We start from the raw sequence: 20,451 nt of genomic DNA on the forward strand, positions 1-20,451 counted from the left end.
GCATTCCTTAGGGATTTGAGCACGGGACGGATCCAGGAATTCCGCGCAAGAAAAAAAATAAATAAAGAGCACCGGGCGCGTGCCCCCCCCCCCTAACCTGGATCCGCCAGTGTTGAGTTATCCAACATGACTGCCAAAATTGCTGTCAAAAAGTGAAATTTCAATATGAATATTTCCTCATAAATTCTGAAAAATTGGAAATAAATTGATGGTCTTATCCCATTTCACGAGGGTGCTAGAGCCGAATCTGGTTGATGCAACTTTTGCATCTGTGAAAGTTTTGAGATATTCAGATATGACCTATATAATCGGAAATTCCTCTATGTTTTTGTATATAGGGGTCCTAAATTGTGAATTACCGTGATCTAAATTGAAGCAGGGGATTAACGCAAGGACGAAAAGCAATAATGCATATTTTTATGTACAAGTCACATGAGCAAATTTGTTCAAATCAGCCAAAAATCAGTAGCATCCCAAATGGCCGCATGTGATGTTTGTACGCGTACTGAAAAAAAAAATCATATCATCATTAAACCGAAATTTAAGCACACAAGCTAAAGATACCACTGCCAAATAGAAATACAAAATGGCTTTTTGGCCGCCAATTATGGCTAAAAAAGATGTGAAGTTACTCCATTTCGGCTGGAATAAATAGCGTACCTAGTGGCCTGCTGCAATACGTGTTGAAACTTGTCTGGTATCTTATGAATCTCGTCTCATGTTCTGATCACGTCATTACAAATGGTTCCATCCATGACCACTTATAGATATCAATATGGTTCCCCAAGCATTTTATGTTATCATAATATTCGTTTATGACTACTGGATTATCAACCGTTTCATATGTTGTGTGTATGTGGGGGGGGGGAGGTCTTTTTTTGGTAACGGCGCGTTACCTGTGATTTTGGCAATCACACCTTACTCTTATAAACATATAAACATATTTCTCTATATATAAATATATAAGTATAGAGATATCCAACTCGTGTTTTTAACAATGTCTTCAAGACCACCAATGTAAACCAATAAACCAATTTGAGGGTTCATGGATTAAGATGAGCACTCCTCGGTAATCCCAGCAACCTTCTCTTTATCACTATCACATTATGATTGAGATGGGTCTGTCATGTCCATCGCTTGTTTGTGTTTAGAACTTCTACATGTAGAAAAAATAGTATAATCTTGCAATTATTCAAGCTGTAGTCTTGCAGGGTTCGTGGCACACATATATCGTAATCTTTAAAGGCATTATTTACCATTTGCAGATAAAACAAAAACCCAGCATTAGTGCTTCAAAATAGTTCTTAAATGTGATTTGGCGATAGAAACAACCAGTGTTAAAAGTTAATTCCGTATAATAATTGTTAAGTATGGTAAAATATACAAAATTTGAAAAATAGTTATAATAGAATTGTTTCTAGACTAAACCGTCTACAGTTATGGTTTAAATCACTGCTCCCAATGGTAAACAGCACCTTTAAGATATCTGCTTCAAAGTGAGATTGAAGAACTACAATATGCATTTGTTTGTCAGCAGAGTTGATTTGGGTTTAAATTTTGCAACTTTTATAGAGACGAAATCTGAATTTTTAGGCACTAAAATATGGCTAAATATTTTAATGGTGTCCGAGAAGCATAGTAAAGTTTCTACTGACTTTCAGGATGATTATGAGCAAACAGGGTGGCCTATTGTGCCCAAGGAGGAACTTCACGTGTAAAAACAGAAAATCTGATATTGTGGCAAGGGCCAGAATGCGCTACAAAACCCTATATGCACCTATCTGCTCAATGCTCGCGAGCATCATGAATAGGGAGCTTTAGATTTTGACGCGAGGACGTTTGAGGCGACGCTTGCGCTAGACGTTCTCCTCTCCCCTGCGTCGTGCTGAAAAGTAGCTTTAGATTACGCTGGGACGCAACGTATAGATACGATCGGTGCATGAAGTGTTCTCTGCGTTGCAAACTGTGCGGACGTAAAAATAGCCCAGTACGCGTAGTGAAAAACTCAGGCGACGCAAGCTAAAAATTGATTGACTTGACGCGCGATTCTGCGCATGCTCAGAACATTTCTTTTTTCCTCTGAACGTCCCCGTCGCGAAAGTCTAAAGCTCCCTATTATCATCTGTGTAAGACTTCAGCGTTTAGGGAGGGACGAGGACTAATAGTACTGGGGATGGAGGACCTTGATCGGCACAAAATGAACCGCAAAGGAGACTGATTTTGGTGGTTTGTCAGTTCGGTGAAGTCCACTTGTTTAGCAATCTTAACATGAGAATAAACTTTGTCAAGTACTGATTTAAAGCAAGAATTGATCTTTCTCATTCTTTATATAGTTCTATGGAGCACAAATATTCATTCAAATTTCCACTCCACGGAATATTCCACATCTAAACAGCTGTGTTCATGCTAACAATCATTGTTAAAAATTTTTGAATCAGAACGTAGGAAAAAAAAATGTTACTCAGTCATCAGTAATTACTTTCTTAAGTTAAAAAAAAAAAGATAATCACGTGTCAAACAATTTAAGTAGCTACTATAGGGTAAGAAATCGATCAAACCTTTGGAGCCATATTGGTTTCCATTTTTTGCAAGCCATCTTTTTATGTGTTGCTAGCATAATAGATCATTAGTCATATTATATCTCTGTGAGACTTTCACTTCTTCTAGAAAAAATGTCAATAACAACCTTTTCAATCCCATGAGGCATGCATCATTGGGATACTCTGGTGCACATTAACATCGAGGCAGCCATTTTGTATACCAATTTGGCTGATTTTAAAAATTCGCTCAACTAGCCCTAACCTACGCCCTCAGGGAGACAAGAGTTGCATCAGCCAGATTGAGATTCCCCCTCGAAATAGGGTAAGACTATCAATTTACTGTCAATTTTTCACCATTTAGAAGGAAATATTCATATTGGAGATTTCATTTTTCCATCTTGGCGACCACTTTGAATAACTCAAAACCCTAAAGAATGCAAGAGTTGCACCGGCCAGATTCGGCTTCAGCTCCCTGAAAATAGGGTAAAACCATCAAATGATCTAAATTTTGTACCACTTAGAAAGAAATACATTTGAATGTCCGTTTTTGATGGTCATTTGGCAGTGATCTTGAATATCTCAGAAGCCTCAAATATTCAAAAGTTGCATCATGCTGATTTTGATTTTGATCCAGCACCCTTGAAATGGGGTAGCACCAACAATCATTTTCAATTTTCAACAATTCATACAGAAATAATAAAGATGATGATGATAATAATAATAATAATGATAATAATAAATAATGTAGGGCTCGGGTTCGCTTAGAGCTCTAGCACTCATCACATCAAAAGCAGACTGGGGCAGCTCACACGTGTTACTTGGGAGAAGTCCCCTGGCTATACTGCCTTGTAGCCAGTTTATTCTTCACATAATTTGGCATGGGTCTACATGTAAATCTTGGTTGTAACATAGATATTCATATACAAAATCAACATAACAGGACATGCAAATAAGGGAACAAAGGTTAAAACTAAATATTCATAATATGTAAATGATGTGTAGGCTTGGGTGATTTTGGCATGTTTTCAGTATTACAGGGACCAATGGGTGAGAAGTGGCACCTTTAAGAATATCTCAAAACCCTCAAGGATGCAAGAGCTGTATCATGCTGATTCATTTCAACACCCTCAAAATAGGGTAAAACCACCAATTGTTCTCCATTTTTCACAATTCAGATGAAAATACATAGGAATTTTCTTTTTTGGCGGCCATTTTGGCGGCCGTTTTAAATATCGCAAAACCCTCAAGGATGCAAGAATTGCATCATCCAGATTCGGATTCACATCCCTGAAATAGGTTAAAACCATCAAAAGACAAAAAAAAGGGTAAAACCCACAAGCTTTGGCACCCAGACTAAAAAAAAAAAACCCCAGGAATGTTTAATTCCCCTCATCCATACGGTGTAGTCAGAACAACAAAGAACTTCGCAATTAAGCAAGCAAATGTTAACGACAGTTTTTGCAAAGACTAGCAATTATTTTCCAATCCTCTACCACTATTTGTGAATGTTTGGAAACTTTTGCTAACTCCTAGAAAAGTACAAGGAGAATTCATGAAGCCAAATCTACAAATAGAGTGAGCAAAACTTCCCAAGCATTCCGATTTCTTTCTGACCGCAATCGCAGAATATTTTCGAAATGGGTTTCCAGAACATCTGAATTAATTTCTGCCAGGAAGAGACCTAATGTGCTGGTGGCCTTGAATAACTGCTTTGCCTTGCTGCTGCTGCTACAACTAACGTGCAAATTAAGAGATAGAAAATGAAGAGAAAGAAGGACGAAGAAAAGAAAGACTGTCTGGGTCATAGAGTGTTTGTTGCAGAGAACAGACTTCTGTCAATATGAAAAGCTCCTTTTTAGTAGTAGCTTGTTTTTTGGCATGGCGACTTAAAGGGCCTCAGTAGGTCGATTTTATACAGTAACCATATGGTCACGTGTCGGTAGCATTGGCGAAGTAGAAAGAATCTTAGTGAGACCGTCTTGCAACCGTTTGCAAAGACTTACAACATTTTTGCAAACGCTTGCAACTGTTTGAGGAAAAATGAATTCGCAAAGAAATTATGAACATTAATTATGAAAATTTATTTGCGACAAGAAAAACCGTTGCGACAAAAAAAAACAACAACAAAGCTATTTGTGAATTTTCTTGAAACCTTTGACGAACCTTTTACAACCTTTTACGAACCCTGGCGAAATCCCAAATTCTCTACGTTCGCAAGCATTCGCCGCTCAGTGAGATACCCCAATTATTGCGATCATGGAAAACGAGAATATGCGAGTATATTTATGGCTGGCATTGCTGGGCCGTTGCAGTACACATAGATACACACAGCTCCGCGGGGAAAAATTACACTCTCCATAAATCTACTGCGTTTGTTTTCACTCCAACGCGCATCTCCGCGCGCTGTGGGTCACAGTAGTACCAGGATGTCACACTTTGCCGGATAAGCCCACCACACAAGAAACGGGCGATATTTTGCTAAGTTAAGTTGTCTTGAACACTATGGGTTTAGTGGCAACTTAACGACCTTCTCATTGTCACTAAACGTGTTCATATTGTCAATCCGGTGCACAAAGTGTAAAATTTCCTTTTTAGAGGAGCGCACATGCACGGGATAGGGATCGAACGAATATAACAAACAACGCACCTGGGGCGATAGTGAACAGAACAGTGGGATGTGCGCAAAGGCATGAGAAACGATTATAAACGGCACTCCAACAGGAAAAAAACGCACGAGGAACAAATGGGTGAATGCAGAGAACCGTGCACATGCGTTTGATGTGCTGTACGTAGGCGTTTCATCCGTTCCATCCCTTGGAGCAACGGACTCTACAGGAGGCCTAGCGGATGAAAACGTGTGGTAAACGACAGAGTACATTACAGATACAGGAGAAAACGTACAATTATCGGACAAGGGTCAAATCGCGCAATCCGTTTTTGGCAAAAAACAAACAAAAACAAAACATAACAATATTTTCTGGCTGCTCTGACGGAAATCATCGGAAGATAAATGTCCATCCAAAGGATAAAAAGGACATGAAACGCATTTAAACGGATATCAACGGATGCCAAAAATCGACATTCGTTTCTCATACTTTTGCCTTATCCGGCAAAGTGTGACAGGGGCATATGCTAATAAGTGCGACTTAGCAAGTTACGCAGGACTGCCTGTAGTTAAGCTCAACTCTTTATGAAACAGGGCCCTGGAAGGGGATGGGGGTGGGAATAGGTCGAGACACTCTACTCACTACTCCTGAACTTCTTGTGCTATACTAGTACATGTAGTTGGTTTGTAAGGTTTGTTTCACTTCCTTTTTTGTCATATTGAAACAGGCAGTCAACTACTAAAAAATAACCTCTCCGATTCTAGCTTCTTCTTGTGGGAACCGTTGTGATGCTAAATCTAAACACTTGTTTCCGAACCACAATTGCGACTTTCTTTGTAACCCCCCAAAAAACAAAAACAAAACACAAACAAACAAACAGCAACACAAAAAGCAAACACCTGATTTAAGCATGCCGGGTATTTCGATTTCTTCTTTCTTTTGTCGGATAGCCATTATTTTCTGAATTCTCGACAATCATACAAAAAAAAAAAATATATATATATATACATACACCTGAGATGGCATGCATCTCAGCGCGGTGAAATGATCTCTCAACCACAATGAGAGATCATCGTAAAATCACACTTGAATGAGACTTACACTCAGGGATACCTATTGTTCTATTGGTACGTAACAAAGTGTTGATAGCATGAGAAAGTTATTCAGAGAAATAGATTATGGCGTTAGTTGGTGCTATTGCTTCGCTGAATAAAGTCAGTCAAGATAATATATTGATTCAAGACATTTGCAGACTTACATATTATGTGCACGATGTGCAGCTGCTTTTAACTGAACCATAACTTTGGATTGAGACTATAGGTAGTTTGTCGAATATTTTTTGTCCACTTTTTTTTTAACATTTCATACAGCTCAAAGTATGTGTATATGTTAATGAGTACAACTTTACGAGGATGAGGGGGGGGGGGGCAATATCTTTCCGGACTGTGCAATGCACGCCGTGCATTCTTCTTTTGTCGGATAATCTTTATTTTCTGAATTTTTGTGACTCATCAAAAAATTGCATATTCACCTGAGATGGTATGCACATGTAGCCATACAAAAGTGTTTCGATGATGTGAGGAAAACTAGCCTTTAGTGGGTAAAGCTTGTAGGGGAACCGGGGGCAAAGTGAACCACCTCCATTAAACCTATGCATGCACCAATAACCCTGTGGGAAGGAGGCTGCATATTTTGATATCGGAGCAATGCAAGTAAGTCATTGTATGTGTGTTTTTTATGGAAAATGTATATTTTTCATACCCCAAAACCAAAAATGTATGACATATCTCATGCTAAATTATCATGCTTATCTGAAACATCTCGAAAACCATGCTAACGACGTATGGGCCTTAGGCTTCCACAAAATGTGACATCCAGGCTTGCAAAAATTGACCGACGTCAGTGATGCATCCCGGGAAAAATATACATGGTCGGGGCAAAGTGGACATGGCAAGGTGGAACATGCCAGATAATGGGCTTGTGGATGAAATGTAGTTTGGTACATTTCCACACTCGAGGCCGCGCAGAAAGGCGGCATGCACTGTTGCCTACGCTCTACTACAGTTGCTAGATTAAATTGCTAGCAGAGTCTGATCTCGACTCCGTGCTTACACGTTATTAATCACTATTCTGAGGTTGGTCACTTGACATGACGGTTCACAAAATTGCATACAATTCCTTAAAATACGTTACAAACCATTTGTTCTAAGTTACAGTGTTAAATATCGCGTAAAACTCTCGAGTGGAAAATCAGAACGCGTAAAAAAGTCATCAATAGAGGGCCCAGAAACTCCTCAATTTTGAAATCCTGTACGTAGGTCTATGAGGGAACAGGACATGCAAAACTACACAAGAATGTACAAGACCAAGTAAAGCAATTTAGCAGGGGGTATATGGTTTTTACATTGAGGACAATTTCTAGGAGAAGTGTTTCACTTTGCCCCAAAGGTCTGGGGCAAAATAGAATTTTCATACTTTTTTTTTCAAGTTCACAATATTAGATAAAACTGATAATTTGAGAAATTTCTTTACTGCCATTTGTTAGTGGTAGTCATAAGGTAATATCATAAACAAAAAATCTTGCTTCACTCTGCTCTGAATTCCCGTTTCGGCTGGATAAAATTTTTGGTCCATTTTACCCTCGGCTTCCCCTATACTAAAAGCAGCATGACTTGGAAACTAAGTATAATGTTTGTGTGTATGTTTGTGTTTCAGAAAGAGGAAGCTACCAAAATTGGGATAGTGGGTTGACATATTGGTTGGAATAAACAAGTTGACATATTTCCTCTTCCTTGAATTATTATATCATACTGGACTTCATAGGAACATTCCAGTGCTGTGAAATGATCTCTGAACTACATTGAGAGATCATTGTTAAACTTAAATGAGACTTACACTCCATTATACCTCTTGTTCTATTGGAACGAAACAAAATGAAAAAGCATGAAAAAGTTATTCAGAGCACAGAAAAATAGATTATGGCGTTAGTTGGTGATGTTTCGACGCTGAATAAGGTCAGTTAAGACAACACATTGATCTAGGACATTTGCAGACTTACAGATGTACACGATGTGCAGTAGCTTTTGATTGAACCGCAACTTGGATTGAGGCTATGTGCCGTATATTTTTGCACACTTTTTTTTATTTCATGCAGCTCAGAATATGTTTATGAGTAAATAAGTATAATTTCACGTGGGGGGGGGGGGGGGAGGGGGGCAAAATCTCTCTGGGCTGTGCAATTTTGACTCTGAGGTGTCAAGTAAATGACTCTTTGATGAGACAGACAGGGTGTGTTTCACTCGAAAATTCTGCGTGAATCATTCTACCGCATTTTTCGAAAGCCAAAAGCTGATACAATAGTGCCATAATTCCTGCTGTCTTCACTGTCACTTGTAAATCAAGCAATGTCGTACCTTTTTAGGATGCCTGTTTGCACTGCCTCTGTCATTCCCCGGGCGTGCTGCTAGCACGAGTTAGGTAGTATATGGATGATGAGTTAAAAATTCCCTATGAACTGTAAACTGTCAAGATAAATAAGTATGAATTAAGTATTTGATATTTCTTGCTATCCTGTTCTTTCACAATCTCTGAACTCGTCTCGTCTCTTCTCATCTCTTCCGATTTCAATTCTTTTTAAAGAACTTTGTTGTTCATTCTTGTCTGCCGGAAGCACATCATCCATATTTTTGAAGCATCTGTTTCGGAAGCTGATTTCTTGATGTATTTGCATAATTTGTTTTCTTGTCTATTTGTTATGCTTCTACATATTTTTTATTTATATGCTCTTTCAACCCATATTTTGAGAAGACAACGACTCCGATTCTGCCATTTGGTGGCATTACTTGACAATAACCATTCCCGACAATCTGACATACCCGGACAAGGCGGCAGTATGGGTGACTGGTGGATCCAACCACGACGGGTAAATTGTTTTTTATCTGTATTCAACCTGTGTTCACGAGTTTTCCGCCACGAGATTTTTAGATATGAAATTACATTTTGCACGTTTAGTCATATTGCAGAAAACAGCTTAATGTAATGGCTGCTACCCTGATCTTGCAACATTCATCTTAGTGAAGAACCATGATCAGTAAAAACACACTAGTAAATTCCATATCATGATATGAACGATCGACTTTTCTATCGATAGAAGCTGCCGCAGTGCTTGTAATATTTAAGAGAGTTCTTAAACTGGTTTGACGGTGTTCCATTTCACTTTCAACAAAGGACCTCTAACAGATCTTCTATGCTCTTGTCTGCGGTAAAAAGGGCATGAATAAATAGTCAGCTAACAATTAATGGACTTCGTCAATATGCCGACATTTGTGCATATTCATTTCATGCATGCGGCTTACTATCATTACTCAGTAGATTTACAAAATTCCCTTAACATCTTCATTCAAATCATACATAAACGACACATTTTGCGCTGTTGTCTAAGGCACCTTATATATATATATATATATATATATATATATATATATATATATATATATATATATGTATATATATATATATATATATATGTATATATATATATATATATGTATATATACAGTGTATATATTTTCAAAAACTTCAGGTTGCACTAAAATTGATAAATACAATGTACATTTATATAGAGAAGCGACTCCTACTATGTATTGACACAAGTACATTTTGTCATAGCTTATCACTCGACCGAGAAATTTCAGTTTGAAAAAGTGTATTTCGCGGTATCAAACTGCCCCTCCCCTTGACGGCTCTATTTCACATTCGGGACAACTATGAATATAATGTGCTGTGGCAGTCATGTAACGTATCAACCAACTGTTTAGGTAAGTTTACTTTGTTTTACTTTTCAACTCAATAACCCCATGTGGATATGCTAGTACAAAACAAAATCGCAATACAAGATATGGATCGATTCGGCAAAATCTTACAAAGACAATTTGCAAAATACAAAGTTTGATAAGCAAACCTTAACCACACGAACTTGTATAATATAGGAAACAACACAAACATACAGGTATAGGCTACAGGTAAACAAGTAGGTTACAGGTATACCGCCTGTCTGGGCACTAAAATTCTAGTACAGTGGGCTAGTACAGTGGAAACTCAGTATAACGAGGACTGAAACAACACACCACCCTTTCCTGCCCCAATTGACAAGTTTCTTTGTTTTATATCACCCATCGTTTTTAAACATTTCAAAGTAAGTCCATCATCAGATAGAGCAAAATTAAATCTTTCCAGTGATACCTCACTTGTAACATAACATGGAGTATTCCTGAAGTTATGATTGAAAATAGCCTCTGTTTTCTTATTACTCTTTGTTGTTTTTCTTTCCTTCAGCAACTTTAATCGCAAATATTTCTATTCAACAAGAATGGAGTTATAGGCTCATTTTGCAATAAAACTCTTCATATTCATGATACTATTCAAGTCTATGTGCTTTGCTGCTTATTCTCATTCCTGACAATTTTCTTACAACATTCCCCCATCTTCTCCAAAGTCTCTTTAGTACTGTCATTAATAAGGGAATCGATTTGCGATACACCTGGGTCTCCCTAACAAAATGTCATAAGTGCTTGTGTGCGAGAGTTTTCAAAGAACAGACACTGAAAGAAATAACAGAACTCATCACCTGTGAACAATTTTCATAGATTTGCGAATGACGCGAATGTCGAAAAAATGGCAAAAAAAAAAAATGGAAAAATGTTCCCAAGGATGTGTTCCGATAATAGAGCCGCAAACCAGTTTTGCGCAGTTTGTGCAGTTCTCACGAAGTATGTGCAAATTGTGTGGTTACCATTTCTGAACTACGGCCTATTAAAACGAAGAATGATGAATGATGAATTTCTTTTTTTTTTTTTTACTTTTCGACGTTTATATTGCACCAATTCACTAATTGTCATTCCTTTAATTACATATACCAACTAAGAAATAATCTCACATCCGCATCTGGGAATCTACACCCTACAAGCAATGCTTTTATATAGATTCCTCATATTTCACATATTTTATTGTCTTATAAGCTGTACTTGACAATTCATCCATGCTTTTGTATTGTGATGTTTATGTTTTATGTATTTGTTGAAATGTGGAATATGGAACAATGAAAAACAAACAAACAAAAAATACCCAAATTAAATGCAAACAACGCAAATTTTCCAATAACCACGGGCAAAATGTTTCCTAGGAGAGTTGATAGCTGCCTTGACTTGAAATCAAATTTGTTTTCTTTTCTTCCTCCTTTCTCTCACCTTCATTTCTTTCTGTTGTTTGTTGGTTTATGCACGCATGGTTGTTGTTGTTGTTGTGTGTGTGTGTGTGTGTGTGTGTGTGTGTAGTTTCTTTTCTGAGGATCTACCCCCTCAAGCATTTGGTTTTTCTGTCGGTTCTCACACATTATGTCAATTTTGAAGTATAATTTTGGCGTGGTCTATAATCATTTAAAGTGTATTCTGTGACTTTGATAAAAAATCTAATTCTCTAAACAGTGTCGTGTATCATCATGGACCTACTACACACATGGTTATAGTCTAGCGGGCGACGTATTTTTAGCCTAAATCAGTCCTTGATTGCCAGTCAATAGAGGGCGCGACGGTGTAGTACTGTAGTCGACTAAAAATACGTCTAAAAGAAACCTCCGAACAGAGGCGTGGAACCGGGCGTGGAAAGACAGTTGCCAGTCTTCAATATCGAAGTTTCATTGGCTGAGCACCAGTGTCAATGAAAACACATCGCAGAGCCCGAAGGAATTCTAGTCTACTCTACTATAATACTGATTGTCTTTCAAAGAAAATAGAATTTCGCTGTCTCTATCACATTATCATAGTATTTTGTCACTCTTTTCTATTCATTTTGAGGTGTATGATGTCTCACCTTACTTCAAATAAAAGAACTACTCCAAAATTACTGCCGAATGCAAGCCTTTCACTGTTGTCGTAAAGTCTACAAGATATTCACTGTGATTGCAAGTTTTGAAAGTGTTATTGATGATATTTCTCCCATTGGTAATTTTTTCACTTTGAAATACTCTATATTTTTAATATTAAATCTATTAGAAAATTGCTAAACAACAATAAAATCTGCCGTCAAGATAACAATCTCTATTGCCAAGCACCATCGACATTAAACAGGCATTTCCTGACGTTTTCGTGGGTGATCACACTGTCATAGGAAAACCCCTCCGTGTTACATTTCCTGTGAAAGGGAAAAGAGAGGATCTGCGACAGTAAAGGACTCCTGCAAAGCCAAAGTGCCACGGGAAAATGGTGCATTCTTTGCAATCATGAAATTACGAGACGCCAGTCTAACAGAAGGCTCAATGATATCGGGACTAATTAACATTTTCAATTCAAATGTAGATAAGGACATCTCTTCTGGCCACTCAAAATGCATGCCTATGTAGAAAATGTGAAACTGAATTAAATAACCTTAAACGAGCTAACCTATGTGGGATGGTGCACACACACATACATACACACACACACACACAATAACAAAAACACGACATTTTACGAAACTAGAGCACAACGCACAAAATATATGACCACGTCAAAAAGAAAAAGAAAAAAAAAACGCATGTGGCTCAAATGAAGCGTCTGGTACCATTTTCCCGAGAAACATCTCGTTTAGAAGAAAGCCATTGTTGATTACGTATATACGAAATTTGTTTAGATTTGACAGAGATAAACTCTGTCTGCCTTTTATGACAAGATTTCATAAGAATGATGTTCCTTCATGTCCTTTCCGAAGTTGTTCGAAGGATCGTTAATCCGAAGACGAAATAGGTTTTGTAATTCCGAAGATGAAGTAAACTGTCTTTAGTGACAAAATATGGTGATGTAACAAAAGAGTAGGATATTACGCAGTGAACATTTTTCCCTCTACTCTGTAGGCCTATACCCCCATACTCATTTGCAACATCATTAGGATGAGTCATGTATGGCATAGAAACAATACAAGTGACGTGTAATATGAGGAACCTACTATAAAGCAAAGCTTGTTGGATGTAGGTTCCAAAGATATAACATAGGTTCCAAATATATAATTTCTGCTGTAGAGGTCCTGCCAGACCTCTGTAAATGGGGGGCCATAGGACCATTATTGGAGAATTGGGCAAGATTAGATATCAAATGTATTATACCACGTCAAACCTGTAAAAAATAAAAGAGCTTATCTTGTAAAATTAAGAATAGTCTCTCCAAGACAACAGGACTGAAATTTGGGCCTCGATTCGACAAAATATTGTTCCATGGATGATGCAAGTTTCTCAATACTACAAAAGACAAAGAAATCAGTAAAACAGCAGCAACGACGTCGCTCTCTCTTCCCGTTTTTTCTCTCTCTTTTGAATCACCCTCCTTATAATTTCCACTATTAAGTTTGTAAATAGATCTTTCTATCCCATACCTTTTTGACCCTTTCACTTTACAGGCAACCAATGCAACGCACTTATTAATGGACTACAATTGGAAAAACGAAAAAGAAAATTTCATATAAATTCCACTATTATAAACAATTGAGGTAATCTTTTCACATCTTATATTGTATTTCAAAGAGGGAAACAGATAAACTACTAGTATAGGACAACTTGTTATTACTGGATGTACGGCCAGCGATCTCTCGCCAAATGCATGAAAGCTTGCCAAGTGCGCGATAGCATGTTTACAGCGTCTATCCATATTATTACCCTCTATTTTACATGCAAAATCCCATAGACTTTCGTGAGCGGGCAATCAGCAAATCTTCGGCCCGGGTATATTGTCTGCCGGTCAAAGTGAGGCAATAAGATGTAAACATTACATTGCTAAGATAAACGTGTGATGTGTTTAATACATTGGCTTATTTCAAGTTCGATGCTAGTGCTAGTGTTAGTGCTATCTCAAAAGTAGAACCGGCGTTAAACCGAACTTGAAGTCAGTCAGTGTTGGCAGGTTGGGGCGTGCTGTTGAATGTCGTCTGCAGAAGCGAGTTCCACAGTTTGTGTTGGCGATTTGGGTGCGTTTTTTCCCCATTGCCTAACACTAGTCCCTAAGGATTATCATATTTGTCATTTCAAGTTCGGTATTGGTGTTTGCTTTGCTATTAGCTATGTTCGAGACCCACATCCACGTCTATTATATTTACGTTTTCAGTGCGAAGTCTATGTTAATGCAATGGATCGCCCGCGGAACGTACACGAACGCTCCAGATATCGCTACATAAATTTGAGCCTGCTTGCAAAATTATGATCGTGTTTTGAAGAAGGGGTGAAAACCAAGCAATCATGACTATATCTAATGAAATTTTACTTGAACCAAGTGCCATCACTTTTTTGTCGCGCAATTCCAGCGAGGTCCCGCGTTCTTCGTGGTGGCGTGATGTAATACCAGTGTATGAGATGAAACATCGTGGTATCGCTTGCATTATTTCGACCATGGACTTACTACACACGTGGACTAATGGTCCCATCATACACCCACGAGTCATACGGTCCTCGAGACCGACATAAAAAATAGGTCCATGAGTCATACACCCCACGAGTTATACGGCTCACGAGTCATACAGCCCATGAGTTCGACACTACGCAGAAAAGGCTCACGAGACCGACACTACGCCAAAAAAGCCCACGAGACCGAAACTACACAAAAGAGGCTCACGAGACCGACACTTGGCAAAGAAGGTTCTCGAGACCGACATTAGGCAAAGAAGGTCCACGAGACCGACACTAGGCAAAGAAGGCTCACGAGACCGACACTAGGCAAAGAAAGCCCACGAGACCGACACTAGGCAAAGAAAGCCCACGAGACCGACACTACGCAAAGAAGGCTCACGAGACCGACAGGATGAACAGCGCCATCTACATGTCAATTACAAGTTATGCACCTGTACAGGGTGTTCCATGAAGGGGAATAACATACTGACAGATGCAATTTCGTCACACTATCGAGCGAGAGATTGTAACTTATTGAACAGCACCATCTACATATCAACGACATCAAATATGTATGTCTACATGTGTGGCTTTCAGGGACAGTTCTTTCACACTACGGGGAGCGACATCGTAACCATTTAAAAAAATAGAATTGTACTCTTCATGGACCCCTCCCCCAAAAATAAATAAAAGATAACAAGAACGATGTACGATTTGATTTTAGATCTTTGATAATGTTATCGTGCCGTTTTAAATAGGCTTTCCCAATTTCTAGAGAGAAGATGGACAGGATGTAAGTTTTGTGAAATATTTCCTTGTAAGCTTCAATTCACAGCTTGGTATTTTTCTAGTTTGTTGATCTGAATGTCCATTTCATTTTATTTTTTTTTTCTAAGTAAGTGTATAAGTGTATTGAGGAAAGAGAAACGAGGATGTTTTTGGCATTTTTGAAAGTTAATGCAAAAAGATCTGATGCACACTTTTACTGAATTTTGTTTATTTTTCCACAAACACACACACACACGAAAACAAAATTAAAGATGTTTAATATGGGGGGGGGGTGAAGGAGGGTAACTGACGGGGTAACACCCTAGCATCTCTCCTTTTCCATCTCTCATATCTTCCTTATGCCCTATACAATTAATTGGTCTATAGGTGGCGCTGTTCATCCTTTCGGTCTCGTGGACCGTTTTTGCCTAGTGTCGGTCTCATGAGCCTCTTTTTGTGTAGTTTCGGTCTCGTGAGCTTTGTTTGCGTAGAGTCGGTCTCGTGAGCCTTTTAAGCGTAGTGTCGGTCTCATGGGCTTCGCGTAGTGTCGGTCTCGTGATCCTTTTTTGCGTAGTGTCGAACTCATGGGCTGTATAATTCGTGGGCTTATTCTACTTGAAGTCGAACTCGTGGCTGTATAACTAGTGGGCTGCATGACTTGTGAGCTGTATGACTCGTGGGCTGTACGACTTGTGGGCTGTATAACTCCTGGGCTGTATGACTCGTGGGTGTCGGTCTCGTGACGTGCACCCATCATCACCTCCGCCACCTAATTATGTGCATTTCAATAGGTACATTTAGATGTATGGACAAGGACGATAGTGTAATATTGTATCGTGACTAACAAAAGAACCGTTTAGGTCATTTCGGTCTTATTTGGCTGAGGTGCCTTTTTAGACTCGACTGCCTTCGAATAAACACCATGATGGGGAGCAGCAAACCTGAAAACATAGCAAATTTTCTACCAAAAATTTGTAATCACTGAAGTGGTCACTTGTGGACACACATGTAAGGTTGCTTAATGGTAAGAAATACATGTCGTCTACGGTTATTGTCCATGTTAACACTAAAACTATGTGCGAAAATGGGAAAAATTAGGTTACAAATCACAATCAACCTGTCAAAATGTTTGCTTTCTCTCGTAAAGTATAAAATTTCGCAAATGGAATTGCCTGAGCGATTATTTCCCAACGTACACTACAGCTGCACATGTATTTTTTTTTCGGTTTGAGAGAGTTATTCAGGTAGGTTTGGATATCTCAAAGCGCCGTCTTGGTTTTATTCAGGCGGTCATATATATCAAAGCAGGAAAGCATGTTTAAAATGTAAAGATGACACTTATGACAAACGGGTGTTTGAAATAATTAACGAGCAGTGAATGTCCATATGTTGTAGTTTTATGGTCAGATCAGGGACCTACTTCACATGGACGTTCATCGCTTGATAATAAATCTATGCACTTGTTTCGGTCAAAAGTGTCCCAAAAACATTTTAAACATGCTTCGAGAAAAAAATGCATGTGCAGTTGTAAGTGTACATTGCGAATTCATCGCTCATCCAATGTCATTTGCGAAATGCACTTTACGAGATAAAGCAGGTTGTATTGAGATATTTCCATGACAAAGTTAAAGTGGATTGTGTTCAAGAAATGTTGTAAACACTATCTTTATGTAAAATTCGACTAGTTTCACCAATTCTTAGGTAATCATTCTCATAGGTAGGCCTACTTTATATATGGTCTCTGCATGATTGGTGGGACTAAATTGCCAGTTCCTTTTCGATAAATGATCAGTTCAGGGCCGTGCTATAAAATCATAATTTTGGTCCGTGATTCCGGCAGTCATCTTTGGTTCAAAGAATCAATGAGCAAACACAATCAAGTACAGTCAAACCTGCCATAGAGGTCACCTGCCGTATGCAGTCACTGACAAATCTCCCCTAGAGAAAATACATGTTAACCCTATAAAGCCAAGCTATTTTAACCCCTTTCAAGCCCAATGGGGGGGGGGGGAGTGTAGAGCCCACTAATGTCAAAATCGACCACAAATGTCAAAATAACCACGAATGTCATAACACGTTAACCATAAATGTCAAAATGACCACTAATGTCATAGCACGTCAACCACAAATGTCAAAATGACCACAAATGTCATAACACGTCGACCACAAATGTCAAAATTTCAATTTTTACTGCAAATGTCATATCGCGTCAACCACAAATGTCAAACCTCATTGCTTCCATTAAAATAATGAAAAACAGTGAATCGTACTCAAATTTGATGAACGTTTGTCTGTCTAGGGAGGTGGGAGGAGTCTCTTCCCACCTCCGTGGTCTGTCTGTCCGTCTGTCTGTAAAAAAAAAAAAAAAAAAAAAAAAAATGGAATGGAGAATCCAAGATGGCGCTGTGCGGTTAGGACGTGCCTGAGTGTTACGGAGGCATTAGGAGGAAATAAAATTGCAGCTCATTTCGCCTATTACAGTTTGAAAAGTCAAAATGACATCGAGAAAAAGGAGCTTAGAACAAGGAGTCGTTACAATCTCCCATTATTTCAAGGAAAAGGAGGATTTTGACCCTAAGATGGATTTTAGCGACGCTACTACGGAGAAGGCTACGCAAGAACACAGTGACAGTGATAATGCACACGGCTTAACTGACTCGGCAGTGCACACGGTAGTGAAACCACTTCACCGAGATATGGAGGGAACCAGCCCGGGCGCGTCGGCGGAATCACCTCCACGCTCCTCACTTGAGAAAAAACGACGAGTAGACGGGGAGAAGTCAACCACAGATGAACTACTCGCGGCCCTTATCCACAAGATAGACGAAATGAACTCCAATCTCACATCCAGGTTGGACACAGCTCTTGGTAAGATTGAAACAAATGAGAAAGAAATCAGTAACTTGAAAGAGGAGCAAGAGTCGTGCCATTTTGATATCAAACAGTTACAGGACCAAGTAAACAAGCAAGAAAAGGAGAATATGAAATTGAGAGAGCGTCTTGTTGACCTCACTGCGAGAGAGATGAGGAATACGGCTGTGTTTTACGGGTTTCCTGAAGGTGCTGAAAACGCTGGGAAGTGTGAGCAATTGATCAAAGAATTTGCCAAGTCAAATATGCAAATGGAAGGTGAAGTGAGCATTGAAAGAGCTCATCGCACAGGCCGCATCAGGCCAAAACCCGGCCCTCCTCGCCCAGTTGTGGTAGCTTTCAGTAGATACACAACCAGACAAACAGTGATCAGCAGTGCCCGCAGATATTTGAAGGAGAGGCCTTTTCAGCACAACGGAAAGGATCATCAGATATTTGTCGATGAGATGCTGCCGGTAGAAGTGCGAGAAAGCAGGAGGAAATTGCTGCCACTGAAACGAAAGCTGAAAGAGGAGGACCCAAAGCGAAAGGTGTACTTCAAATATCCGGCGCGATTGTTTTACAGGGAGACTGAGAGCGGAAAAGAAGTGGAGTACAAGCAGCACACCACAAGATAGAATGGATATTGGCAGTTTGCTTTTGCACAGTTGACAATGGTCTAACAAAATACGAAATACTTTGAAAAACTCTTGACACGACTGCGATAGCTCAGCAGTCGGCACCCTGTCATGCCAGCAGTATATTAACAGTTGATATCTCCGAAGACAAGATACACTATTCATGTGATTAAGTGATAAGGAAAATCATTTGTTTTTGCCAACCTGAGGAAAAAATAACTGTGAAGATGCCCAGGGGCACTTGGATTCCTTGTGATCATGTTTTATTCGATTTCATGCAAATTGTATGTGTGTTTTTTTCATTGCCAATGTTTTGTTGTCTGTTTTGTCTTGATCATGGTGGGTCATAAGAATTTACAAGGTTACCTACTTGTGAAATATGTATAAGGATCTGAAGTTAATGACCCATAATGTTAATGGGCTAGGGGACTTTAAAGCCAGGAAAAAATATTTTTGTTTTTTATCCAAATTAAAAAAGGATATTATTTTATTACAGGAAACCCATTCGACTGATAAGGATGAAAGTTTATGGAAGAACCAATTAAGAGCCGATATTGTATTCAGTCATGGAACCTCCTCTAGTAGGGGAGTGTGTATCATATTTCGGAAAACCCCACATATAAAATTGATAGAGACAGTGAAAGATTCTAACGGGAGATTTTTGTTGGTTAAAATGGAAGTATATGGAAAAAAATTTATGATATGTAATGTATATGCACCAAATAATGAAAAAGACCACATGCATTTTTTTTAAGCTGTAGACTTGACTATACAAGAATATTATGATGCTGAACAGACAATATTAATAGGGGGAGATTTTAATTTTATTCAAAATTTGGCATTGGACCGAGAGGGCGGTAATATGAAGTCCACTTGGAAGCACTCTTGTGAAATAATAGAAAATATTAAAAACGTTTATCATGTAATAGATATCTGGAGAGACAAGAACCCGTTATTAAGACGATTTACTTGGAGACGCTCCAATCCTTGTGTTCAGTCAAGACTGGATTTCTGGTTAATCCATGAGTCTGTACAAAATATGGTGACAGATTGTGATATGGTCCCCTGTGTTTTGTCAGATCATGATTTTGTGAATTTACATCTGAGAATTAAAGAGTACACTGTGGGCCCATCTTATTGGAAGTTTAATAACAGTTTACATAGTGATGTTGAGTATGTTGAAAATTTAAAGGGACATTATGAGATGTGGGTAAATGAATGGGAAGATTAAAATGATAAAGGAAAATTATGGGATTGGTTAAAATTCAAAATACGAGAATTTACAATCACATTTTCTAAAAGGAAGAAAAATATAAAAGAAATTAGAAGAAAAGAATTAGAACAAGAATTGAAAATAATAAATGACATGGACCCGACAGAAATGAATGAGCAAAAATGGGATAAGAAAGAGAAAATTGAACAGGAACTTAACTGCATGTACAATTATTTAGCAGAGGGGGCCATATTACGTTCAAGATGTACCTGGTACGAGAAAGGAGAGAAGAGTACAAAATATTTTTTATCATTGGAAAAGACACAAGCACAGAGTACAAACATAGATGTATTAGATACAGGTGAGGAACTTATTGAACATCCCCATCATATACGAAATTTTGTGATGAAATCTTTTGGTAAACAGTTTGAAA

General features: G+C 38.6%; 2 protein-coding genes across 2 annotated transcripts in view; both read left to right on the forward strand.

Moving 5' to 3' along the window:
• Nucleotides 1-20,451, forward strand: part of LOC139740065 (autocrine proliferation repressor protein A-like) — a 157,239-nt gene that overhangs the window by 30,023 nt on the left and 106,765 nt on the right. The window contains exon 2 of the mRNA XM_071650658.1: nt 8,954-9,068. Coding sequence (XP_071506759.1) covers nt 8,954-9,068 — 115 coding nt within the window. The remainder of the gene's footprint in view (nt 1-8,953; nt 9,069-20,451) is intronic.
• Nucleotides 17,897-18,817, forward strand: LOC139740061 (uncharacterized). Its single transcript, XM_071650655.1, has one exon. It carries the CDS (start codon nt 17,897-17,899, stop codon nt 18,803-18,805), a length of 909 nt encoding a protein of 302 aa, XP_071506756.1. The 3' UTR covers nt 18,806-18,817.

This window comes from Diadema antillarum, unplaced genomic scaffold (assembly GCF_040938485.1).
Source record: "Diadema antillarum isolate AM-2024a unplaced genomic scaffold, OU_Dant_1.0 seq00000830_RagTag, whole genome shotgun sequence".
NCBI classification, from domain to species: Eukaryota; Metazoa; Echinodermata; class Echinoidea; order Diadematoida; family Diadematidae; genus Diadema; species Diadema antillarum.